This window comes from Thermobia domestica, chromosome 7 (assembly GCF_964235325.1).
Source record: "Thermobia domestica chromosome 7, izTheDome1.hap1.1, whole genome shotgun sequence".
Lineage (NCBI taxonomy): Eukaryota > Metazoa > Arthropoda > Insecta > Zygentoma > Lepismatidae > Thermobia > Thermobia domestica.
In genome coordinates, this window is record NC_137460.1 from 269,533,974 (window position 1) to 269,546,969 (window position 12,996).

General features: G+C 36.0%; 1 protein-coding gene across 2 annotated transcripts in view; it reads right to left on the reverse strand.

Annotated features, from left to right (window-relative positions):
* Nucleotides 1–12,996, reverse strand: part of LOC145690913 (uncharacterized) — a 53,869-nt gene that overhangs the window by 19,048 nt on the left and 21,825 nt on the right. Inside the window, exon 2 of one of the 2 annotated variants that reach the window (XM_081766344.1) lies at nucleotides 8,226–8,446. In XM_081766344.1, the coding sequence (XP_081622470.1) occupies nucleotides 8,226–8,446 (221 nt within the window). Of the gene's footprint in view, nucleotides 1–4,798; nucleotides 8,447–12,996 lie in introns of those variants that run through there. The other variant, XM_081766343.1, reaches the window with a different exon arrangement.

Below are 12,996 nucleotides of genomic sequence, written 5' to 3' on the forward strand. Positions count from 1 at the left end.
CACCAGATAACTCATGGGGATTTTAATCTGACAAATGAATGTGTATTCTGTGTAGGGTCATCTCTATGTGATTATGGGAACTGGGGAAGCCAAGCTGGGTAGAAAGTGATTATTGTGCACGATATGATGGATGAAAGAGTGGAAGATGCTAATGAATAAAATGATCAGATATAACCTTCAGCCCCAGATTAGCCCCAATTAGTGATTTTTTTAATTATTTGTGAAGAACTGCAATAACAGTTTTCTTAATTGGTATGTTAGCAATTTTGGATGAGGCACTTGTCTGTTTCCGGGGAAGATGTAGATTTCCTATGTATATGCCCAAAAGACCTGCAAAATATGGAAATAAAATTTTTAGTCTTGTTGGGGGAACACTACTTATACTACACAACAAATATGGAAGTGTATGTGGGGACACAACCAGAAGGTCCGTTCCAGATAGATAACAAACCTGAGGAAGTAGTGAAGAGATTGTGTTAACCGATTTATGGTTCACCTCGCAACGTGAGCTTTGAGAATAATCGGTTTAAAAGCTGCAATCTGGTTAAATCAATGGAATGGGACAAAAGTTAACAACTATAGGGACGAATCGTAAAAACAAGGAAGAGTTGTCCCCCGCATTTGTGAATGCCAAAAAGAAAAGAATACAGGAGTGTGTTTGGTTTTCATTAGAAGTGCACCATTGTCTCCTACGTACCTAAGAAAAATCAGTGTGTAGTGATGATCTCAAGTATGCATAATCACAACAAATTAAATGAGAGTACCGGAGATTAGAGGAAGTCAAAGATCGTCACACTTTGCAATGAAACTAAAGTTGGGGTGGACACAGTAGACCCGATACGTACTGAATATGACGAAGATTGAAACACTAGACGATGCCCAATGGCGTTATTTTATCACTTCTTAAATGTAGAAGCGGTCAATGGTAATGTTATACACTCAGCGAAAAGAGCGAATAAATCCTAAGGGCGAAAATACCTAAAGGAACTGGGAAAAGTGTGATTGAAAGAGAGAGCACTGAATAAATGAAATCCCACAGAGCTTCGAAAATCAAAGGCAAGTTTTTCTGGATTGATTCTAGAAGATGATGCTCCTGTACCTCCTCAACTAGGAAAACGAGGACGATGTTACATGTGTAAACACAGTAAGTTCAGATACTTTTGCTAAAAGTGCTGTAAGTGGATTTACCTGTCACGCAAAAAAAAAAAAAAAAAAAAAAAAAGAATATGTGGAGAATGCTGCAAAATTGAAACGTAAATTTCCCTATTTCCCTATGTGTAATTCACCGCTATTAGGAGAAATACTGGTTTACTTTTTTCTATTTAAAATATTTTATTTTGAGTGCCCGCATTTAGGCAAAAAAATAGTCACATAGTTATCGAGCTTATTATAACAAGGAAAATATTGCTTCAATAAAATGAATGTTTAGTTTCACTTAAATTGTGTCCACCGTCTGGAGTTTGTATTTAATATTGTAAATATAATAGAAAATTAAATCCTAGTTCACATCTTATCAGGTAAAACTGTTTTTGGGTCCAGGAGGCAAAATGTTACTATTCATGAATTTTTTTTCAAATTACCACTGTAGGGTTAAGAACGATGAATCTCACGCGGGCAAACTGTACTGACAGAGTGAAAACATTAGGGATAAGGGTTATGCTGATAGCGATTTCGTGTGGGGTCTAAAGTGAGATACTAGATACTGCATGAATAAAGGATGCTGAGTTTTGAAGCGTTTGTTGATACAGGTGAGATTTAGTTTTTCGATATGTAACTGTAATATGGGGAAAGTTTTGTGTTGGTATAGCTCCAGAGTGAGACTAGGTAATCGGACAAGGAAACCTATGTGGAAAACTTATGGTTAGAGGATCAAAAGTTTCTGATATATTTTGGATGATGCGGCTCCACACCGTAAATCTGTATGTTAACTTTGGCACTACGAAAACTTTGAAAGTACTTAGGATAGTCTGTGATAAAGTTCAAAAAGATGGCATCAAACTACAGAAAAGTTCGTGCTCCTGTTTCGGGAAAAAATATTTGTGGTTACTCTGTGCTTATCATTTCCATTGTGAACCCAGTAGTAAGCTTACGGCTAGGGTCTTCGTTTGACAGTATCTCCAGCTGGAAATTCAGTGAAATACCGTTATCTCTTATTGCTACATAACACTCAATTAATATAATTTACAATGTTCAACACAGATGGCAAGAAAAGAGTGAGTGTGACTTGGACAACGTGATCCCACGCTAGAGAACTGCTCCATATTCTCTGTTTAATGTGGTGATGTACAGAAGAATGCTTATCAAAAGTGGAGGGAACATAAAACCACATTTAAAGTATACTACCAAAAATACACAAAGCATTAAAAGCAATTTTACGGACTGTGCTATGAATATTAGTTTGTTGTCGGCATATGTCTGTTTAGTGGTGAGTGAAACGTGATTGAAAGAATCGGTAATGAACAGTGGAATGCCGTTTCTCAACCAATTGTCTACCTAGATAAACGACCGAAAGGATAATAGGGGCGGAGTTTTCGTAGATTTAAAATAAAAGAGGCAGCAGAGCACAGAATCATCTCGTACGTGAGTGTGAAATTACTTGAACTAAGGTAAGTATGTGCAAAAACACAAACTTCGTCGGGTGTTTCTGCAGACCATATAGAAACAGTCCTCACAATTTACATGAAACATGCCACGAATCACTTCCAGTTGCCATTACAAGGTGACAAAATTGCTCGTTTCGGTGACTATAACTTGGGCTTAGATATGGATCGACAGCAAACAAGGGATAACATCAGACCCTTTGTCGACAATTCTATTCAAGGACTCGATTTGGGGTAGTACAATATTCATAACGCGCGTAAAAATATCTATGTCATCTCTATTTTTCCAACAGAATGTGTCATCTCATATAAAGAGTTGCTTCTCCCAGACCGCGAGTTCCCCGTTCCATATGTTACTCCCACACCCAGAAGCCAGCAATCCAACTCAAAATGAAAGTTTGTGCCTGACTGAAGGAAGGCCCCTTTGGGTGAAATTTGTAAAATACTACAGGTGTTACAGTGGACACTTTTACTAGATGGAACAATAGACGAGACAGTGGGTTATTTGTCCGATGTTTTTAATGCAACAATAATAAATACTTTGTACTGTTCAAAAATATAAAAACAATGAAATTTCCAAGAAGGCACGGCGAACAGAGCTGCCACACATTCCGAAATAAGAAAAAGCTTTGGGAATTGTGGCGTGCATTTCCAAATGAACACACATTCTTTAATGAATTTCTGATATAGGAGAAAAGCTATTGAGATGCAGCGAATACCTAAACTATTTTTTTTAAAAAAAATCACACACCAGCATCAACGGCACTAAACAATTTTGGTTTTAGGTCTAAAGCTTCTAGCATACCTCTAGTAATGTACAATGATGCATAAGGCGCAGAATTTGAGGAAAAATCAAAAAAATTTAATGAGTTATTTTGTAATAAATTTTAAACTGCATAATCAACGTACTTCCCTGTTCAATCCGTTTGTTCGTCCATTTTGTCTCATTTATCTATCACTTCTGCACTTTTATTTTCTCTCCGGCCTGAGAGCCTCTGACCAGGACAACATAAGCAAAACCTTTCTGCGTTCGACGTCATCTATTATTTCTTTTCCGTTTTCGCTCACTTTTCATAGATGCGTCTGGGAAACGTGTTTTCCCTGTTCTTGGAAAACAGCCCGTTTCTCTCTCATTTATAAATCTGGATTAGAAAGTTATGTTTCATCCTAAAACAATATCTCACTACCCTGAAACATATCAATCTTCTACGAGAAAATTATCAAAGACGTTACTTCCGGTTCAGTACAATGCCAAAGTTGGTATTGGAGGTGGATGGCCCATCTGCCATCAGAGGTAGCCAAAACGTGATTTTTTTTTTGGTTCGCATTTACATAAAATATAAGTAACACTTTCATTATGTTTCAGTTTCTGTATAATTTTTAACATACCTAACATCAAAAATAGTAGAAGGAGACCACATCGGAGTTAGCATTAAAACGAATAAATGAAAACCTGAAAGCCTGTTCTGAAATCTCAACTTTGAAAAAAAAAAAAATTGCTGCTCTTCTTGGCACATTATAGAAAGCAAAATACCGATGATGAAAGAGTCTAACATATCCGAAGAGATATCTGCTACATCTCCTGGTCAAGACAAAACAGAATTCGCCTTGAATGTAATGATTGTGGAAAAAACGTGTTCAGAAGACAGTCAAGAATTACTACTACTTCCAATACTCGCCAGCAATCTCAGAAAGAGGGCAGTGACATGGAGGTTGATTAATTTTGAACTCGCCTGGCATCTACATATTGTGGAAAAATATGTGCAAAAACCACTCAATGATTACTGCTCCCTGCAATAAATATCAACATTACCACAGCTAGCTCAGTGACATGGATGTTGCTTAGGTTAGATTTTGTTCTTTTGTGTTTTGTTCAGTGAGTTCACTCATACAGTGTTGTAATTTAATTTAAAGTAAAAGTATACTTTTGGTCAACAATGATTTGTTTAAATTTACTAAACCTAAATGCTCCAAAATATACACTTTGCATCATGCACAATGCTGAAATATGTGATTAATCGATGGCGGCCGAATTGACGTCGTCGCGAGTGGAAACGTGAATTGGCAGTACGTTAGCGGGTGAAGGTTAAAAAACGTGATATTTAAGGAATTTTATCGCATACTTTTCACAACTAAGATGCTTCCCATTTGCATATTTATCACGTGTGTAACTTAACTATACCATTTTATATACAAACTTTATTTTTCAGTAAATCGATTCACATAACTTGCTACATCTTATCCACAACAAAATATGGACTTCATGTAAACGGTTTTCACAATTATGCATAGCCATTTCTTACGTGTATGAGATAAACATGTTTCCCCAAAATTGAAATTCGACTATACCAATCTTCATACTTTTGACACGAGCAGTTCCTTCCCATGTGTGTTAATATGTATGTTGCGAAATATAAACTGTAATGAAGTCGTTTCTACATATTTAGAACGATTTAGTTCTTAATGTTTTCTCCTGCGTGTTTTAACATATGCATTGGAAAATGTGAGCTCCATATAAATCTTCTTTTCAACTTCGTCTATTCATGTGCGTGAGATTTTCATCTGTGTATTAAAACGTCCTGCCAAACTTGAACATACACCAAATACTTTCCTAAACTCGTCGTATGTGTGGTTTTCCATTTACGTATATTAAAATTTTTCTTGCCAAGCTTGAACGCGAATAAAATGAGGCACTAGAATCAGAAGCTGGTAATTCGTTATTGCTTATTTTACAGGATCGCGGTTTAAACCTTATAGAAATGTGTTGAAATACAGTTATATTAATAAATGGACTAAAATGTTGTATGCTGTTTCGCTTCGACAGGTGTGACGTTTTCTTACAATACCAGATACGGACAAGGTAAGCAGAATGTTTTTGAATAAAATTTAAAACCTGATTTATCAACTTTACTTATAAAACCGATAAAAAGTTGGCAAGTCAGTAACTTCTGAGTACACAATAAAAAATATGTAAGGAATACGAAACATAGAACTTTATTTTTAACAATCCACATGCATATTCAGTTTACATCATCATCCCCCGCTTCAGAAACGACAGTGAGCGAATAAGAGTAGAAAATACTTTGTAGCGAAGTTTTGGTACACAAACTCATTCCGAACATACACCACGAATTCCGTTAAAGGCATTAACACTTTAGATAAGAATGCCATTAAGGTCGCTTTAAAATCGAAGACGTTAACACCTGGAGTGAAATCATGTTCACTATTATTAGTGAGTCTTCATTTGACACATACAACCTTAATACGATTTTTGCGTGAAGTTCGTCTGATCATTTTAACCCATGTGGAAGAGAGGCGGACTTGATTCTTTGATCGCTTCTTTTCTTCAATTTGCCATATTTTCCGTCAATCAGCATGAAAAAATGTCTTGGGAAATATATGTGGTAAAAACGGGCCTGCGCAACCAGGTATCGGCCAGTAAGATGCAGCAAAAACGCAATAGTCTAGAAAGTCCTCGTGTTAGAATAGACATGGAACATATTTCTCCGCTGCACCTACACTTGTAGCTGATGAGGAAGATGCACCCTGATTATCGATATCGCTTAAACTTGTTACCCCTATCTCCATTATATATATGAAGACTCAAGAAGGGATATATTTGGAGTAACTATTTTTAGATAAACATTTACTTCAGGAATCGTCATTGGAATCTTCCTCGGCGTCCGCCATTTTTCACTATGCTACAATCCCTGCGACAGCAAGGCAGAAGCACAGCTCGTAGAGTAGATGCGGCACCAATTTGCCGTAATATCTGCCAAAATTACGAACTTAAAACATGTCTTCCAAAACACATTACGTTACAAAGGGCAGGTATGTCATTTAAAGGACTTATTGTTTCCTTTAATATTATTTTAAACATTTTTTGTAGGATATTTATCGTGAACTTATCAGTTTTTTCAGAACTCAACACCTTCTGAGTGCGTCAAATCTTTCTATATCCTATGTTTAGTTACATGTCTTGCCGAAGCTGATTCCAAACTATATTTTATTCAACAGCATTTGCATGTTTGGTTATTGAAATGTTTTAATATTGCCATTTGCCAAATGTAAATTGCCTGTAAGTGTTTTTCTACACTCTCCGTACGTGTGGTTATTGTCCTGTGTGAATTAACATGTGTTTTGCTAAGTGTGAACCTTGAGTAAATGAAATCTACACTCTGTGCATCTCTGTGGTTTTTTACTTTGTTATTGAAATGTCTTCTAAGTTTGAGCGTAGACTTTATCCTTTTCCGCATTTCTTCACGTATGACGTTTTCTTCCTATGGGTAAAAACGTAAGAACGTTGAATAAGTTCCATTCCAGTGTCCTGGCACGTGTGATATTTTGCTCCTGTGTGAATTGACATGTGTAGCCAAAAGTGAACGTTGATTAAATTCCTAGCACACTCTCGGCATGTGTAGGGTTATTCTCCTACGTGGATTAACATGTGTGTAGCCAAATTTGAACGTTGATTAAATGTCCGACCACAATCTCGCCATATGTGTTGCTTTTCTTCTGTGTGGATTGACGTGTGTGTAGCCAAATGTGAACGTTGATAAAATGCCTTGCCACACTCTTGGCAAGTGTGCTTTTTTCTCCAGTGTGGAATAACATGTGACTAACCAAATGTGAACCTCGTTTAAATGTCCTAGCACATTCTTGGCAAGTCTGACTTTTTTTCTCCTGTGTGGATTAGCATGTGTGTAACCAAATGTGAACGTCGTTTAAATGCCTTACTACACTCTTGGCATGTATAACGCTTTTCTCCTGTGTGGATCAACATATGTCTAACCAAACCTGATCGTTGAAAAAATGCCTTACCACACTCTCCGCATGTGTGATGCTTTTCTCCTGTGTGGATTAACATGTGCCTAGTCAAATTTGAATGATCATTAAATGTCCGACCACACAATTGGCAGGTGTGAGCTTTTTCTCCTGTGTGGATTAACATGTGCCTAACCAAATATGAACGTCGATTAAATAACTTACAACACTCTTGGCATGTTAGATGCTTTTCTCCTGTGTGGATTGACGTGTGTGCAGCCAAATGTGAGCGTTGATTAAATGACTTACCACACTCGTGGCAAGTGTTATGCTTTTCTCCTGTGTGGATTAACATGTGTCTAGCCAAATGCGAACGTAGTTTAAATGCCTTACTACACTCTTGGCATGTGTGAAGCCTTTCTCCTGTGTGGATTAACATGTGTCGAACTAAATTTGAACGCTCATTGAATGCCCTACGACACTCTTGGCACGTATGATGTTTTTTTCCTGTGTGGATTGACGAGTGTGTAGCCAAATGTGAACGTTGATTAAATGACTTACCACACTCGAGGCAAGTGTGATGCTTTTCTCCTGTGTGGATTAACATGTGTCTAGCCAAATGCGAACGTCGTTTAAATGCCTTACTACACTCTTGGCATGTGTGACGCTTTTCTCCTGTGTGGATTAACATGTGTGTAACCAAACACGAACGACTTTTAAATTTACAGCCACACTCTTGGCAAGTGTGATGTTTTTCTCCTGTATGGATTAACATGTGTTTAGCCAAACTTGAACGTACACGAAATTTCTTTCCACATACCCCGCAGATGTGGGAATTCTCACTTGTATGCAGCAACTTACCGTCTGACATATTTGAGCTTTGACTAAAGCGTTCATCAGTGTCTTGGTACGTATCACGCTTTCCACTTTCCTGTGTCACCATACGTCTCGACAAACGCGATCGATGAAATCCTCTGCCAAACTGCATCGATGTATAACATTTCTGATCTGAATGAGAAATGGCATCCTTTAATATAATAAACGTATTCTCTTCTCCGTGGGAAGCATATACATTAACGGTCCTGTAACATATTCAACAAACAACGAAATGTGATTGGAGATAGTGATTAAGTAGCAACAAAAAAAAAAGTCATCATTAGCTATATTTCATGATAAAATTACGCTCAATTTGTTTTATTACATGAAATATTGTAGAAATATGAAATTGAGTACCACTGAGAAGTCTCCATATCTTTCTACTTTCAAAATAAGAGCCTGTAGCTTTTTCAATATATCAAATTGAACAATCATTTGTATCGGAGCGGTCATAAGTCATTGACCATGTAATGGCGACTGCTTTGAAACAAATGGATGGTATGAGAACTAAATGTCATATCTGTAGCTTCGTGTGGAAATAAAATGTGAACCAATGGTTTAAGAACAACTCAACTTATTAATATAATCTCTACCGAAGATTATTCACTTATATCATCATAAGTGAAACACGAAAGTCGATTTGAAACGAAGAAGAAAGTAACATACAACTCTCCAAGCTGAGGCAGAGAAACTTAAAGTAACCAGACTAAAGATGAATCGTTAACAGCGTAATGATCGTGGTTCAGTGGTCTAGACGCTTGACCAGTAATCTGGAGATTCTTCCACCGAATACACGTCGAGAAACTTTTTTTTCTCTACTTTAGGAATTTTGATTGCTATTGATCGGCAATGACAGACTTTTATTACATTTAAATATTTGAATACTCGTTTGTTTCAATACTTGAACTATCAAATTTTCAGGAATAGTATTAGTAATAATTACAATTATATCGTGAAATATTTAAACAATAAAAACTTATTATCGCACAAGTCATACTATTACAAGCAGAAACGTGATATTAGGCAAAAAGTATTTTGGTTTTGTGTAATGTTGCCAATTAAAAGGGGAATTCCCCATCTCGATTCTAAAACAAACCGAAAAGAATCGGAATGAGGCTTAACAATTTAATTCGAGAGGGGCAAGGCTAACTCACAATATCGTCATGCCTTAGAGATGAGAATCGAGACGAGACGAAAAGTATCGTAAACATTGCTCGTCTTATCTCGATTCTCGATAGGGTGTATGCCACTCTTTAGGTAACAATTGCTCTGTACACTGAATTTTATATATTTTCTTACTTTATATTACGGTCTGTGTATATATATATATATTTTTAGCAAAGCTTATATAGTTACATCTGCAAATTCCACAAGTTAGTTTATTATAACCCTTAGTGTTCAATGATATTCAGTTGTTTTTTTACAGTTATTTTTCTGAAATCGTGCAATACAATATTTTCTACAGGAAATTTTAGCGGATAGCTTTCGATTACATTTGAGTAGCTGCAGAAATGTCTCAGGAAGGTACGGAACCCCTTCTCCGAAACCCCTACGTTTAAGTAAGTTTTGGTAAATTTCAGGACATCTTTAAAACTTTTAATATCATTATTATTATTATTATTACTGAAGTGTTGTAAATTTAATGGTTTAACCTGTTTCACCCAACTCCCGTTTAGTGAGTATTGTGCTGAACAAACACCGTGTGTATTGGTTTTCTCCGTGTTCCGCTTCCTTCCACTTTCTTTTTCGAATATTTCTTTCATTCTCATCATCGACGTCTTCTGTAGCTTATCCGGCATAACCATTACTTAAAATAAATTTTCTTACGGCTCTTCTGAATTCAGAATTCCTACTTTCTACACGAAATTTGTCTCGAAACTTTCCATTATAACATTTGGTTTGTTGTAGGGACGTATGGAGAGGGTATGTAATGATGGCCCTGGCACTTCTCGCCAATCCCGACTATTTTGAAACTTTTGGCTAACGCTACGGGCGATTTTACAGGCTTTAATACAAATGTCCTCGTATGGAATTTCTTATCTATATTATTATTATTATTACTATGACCGAATATTTGATACCTTAATATTATTTACCGCTGCAATGCAAATAAGCATACTGAAATTACGAAAATGAAAATAAATTCTTTTGACCCTCTATAAGGAGGTATTGAGTTAAAAGAGATACTTCAAGAGAGTTATAAGAGAGGAAAAAGGTGTCAGCTACTTGACAATATGAAATTCGAAACTTCGGATGCCTTAAAAGAAGCTAAGTAGGATTTGTCTTCATCACCATACTCTTCCTAAGCAACACCCTTTATTTGGGTAAAAGACGTTGGATTATGGATGCGTTATATTGAAATATCATCAAAATATACAATTGAAATAGTTATTATTTATAAATTTTCTTGAACAATGATATGGAACGTGTTGAAAATGGAGAAGGAAAACACTATTATTGTTTCTAGTATGAGTAGAAGAACAGTTAGTAACAATTCAGGCAATTTTGTGACTCATAGGTCTGAAGGATGACCCATTTGTATTCATGAATTGTTTTTGAAACAAGCGAAGTTTTCAGACAGTAGGAATCGAGATTGTGACGTAATGTAATTAGTTTTTCCTGTGAAAAACGTCATTTCAACTCTAACTTGTAAGAACAAGAGAAATTGACAATTTTTCATTTTATTATACATCAGAAATATTAACATTCTAAATTATAATTTTTTCTGAATATCCTCGGAGAGAATCGAACCGTGGACCCCTAACACACACAGCAAATGCTCAAGCCACTACCCTAAGAACGCTCTTTTAATTAAGAGATGCGAATTGCTCTTTTATGTAAGAGTTTCTATGTAGCGAATTGCAAACGTGCTATTAACCATGAATCACTGATTTTGGTCAAGATGACATAGTGTAGTCCAGAGAATTTAACATTAAATTTTAAAAAGACCCAAAGTATCTCCGTAACTTATCTCTATTATATTCGGTTATTCTTGCTTTACAAGTGTTTCCAATAACCTTGAACGACATGGACACGAACACAGATACATCGAGGACATTTAATATTTAAAAGTCTTTCCAATCGGGAATCCAAAATAAGACCTCGCATAAAAACAATCTGATGTGTGGGGTGCCTGGTTCGCTCCCAAGGCAAGTAAGGTTGAGACGGACATCGTGCTTGTGGGTTATCTCGGGATACTCTGACTTTGTCATTCCAAGCATTCGTCCATCATAATTCACTTGCTTTAATCATAGTCTTCCTTAACCTAACAGGCATAATCGTTGAACATTAAAGGATTTAATTTTCAAGCTGTTAACCCAAACCAATTCGAATCGAAAAAGTTGTATTTTCTATTGGTCATTAACGTTTTCCCACTAAAATTATGTAGAAAAAGTCACGGGAATCGTAATTCCATTCAAAAATGAAACTGCAGACTAGTAATACCCAAACCTAAAATGTAACCTTACATATCCTTTGAAACTTTTACAAAATCTGTACGGATATTCCGGAAAGTGCCACTGTTAGAGTTGTTCGTTGAATCGGTGGGTCAGCCGGTCATGGGTCAACAGCATATGAACCACTGCGACCAACCACCACCACCATGACACACTACGACCCACCTCTCACCATGAACCACTGCGATCATGACCCAGAAGTATAATTCTTCTGCACAGGAAACTACAGATATGAATGATTTAATTCTCATAAGCTGCATTTGTTTCAAAGCAGTCGCCATTACTTGGTCAAAAACTTAAGTCCGTCACGATATATACGATATCAGAGTTAACCTGGCACATACTAAAATACTTATTTTGTGCTATGTGGAATAAACATTTCATTATTATAAGTGAAAATAGAGACCGCTGTCACTAACATTACTTATATATCATTACTTTTTGTGTCAGAGAATTTAAAAATCGGAAGAGCTTTTTCCAAATGCAGCTACAAGAAACTGTCACTATGATTACTAAGAAACAAACGAACGATATAATAACTTTTAAAATTTTGCACAAGATATGAGATTTATTTATGTACACCAATTTCAAATTGCGATTTTATATAGTCTGATACCTTGAGATAGTAAAATTTTGTGTATATTGATATGTAGCTACGTAGTTACATCTGAGACATTCTTATTAAATAAATACTTTTGACAAGCATAGTGTTTTCAATTTCTTGTAATTTTTTTCTACTTATTTGAAATACATGATATAACGATCCCAGAATTCCACGTTAAGGTATTATGGACAACCATTAAAACCTTTGTTACTCTTAGATTATTACTAGTGCTTTTAGTATGTGCTCTAAACATAGAATTTAAATTTATCATAACCCGGTGTAATGTCATTCGCAGAAATCGAAATATATACTGGCTTTGGAATCCTGCTATTACACGGCTTTTGCAAACAATGCCCCTCGAGTGTTATTAGCATCGTGAAACACTCTAGTCATTATTGTTTTTTACATTAAAAGTAAATAGGGCGTGCGAAGATAAATCCTACACTCTGAATACCGAAATATTAAAGAAATATTTTATGCATCACATAAAATACAAGGAGCCGAACTATTTAAAATAAATAAGTGAATATGTTGAGCGTCCACATTTAAGAGGCATTTTATTACGTTACGTTCATTCAAATGGGGATTAAATTCGTACGTCAACTCTTATAATCTGTTAGAGAAAGGACAGTTGGCACAATAGCTTTTTCACTTTTAAAAAAGTGTCGCGTGCAGCAGTGTTTTCAGAATTACAACA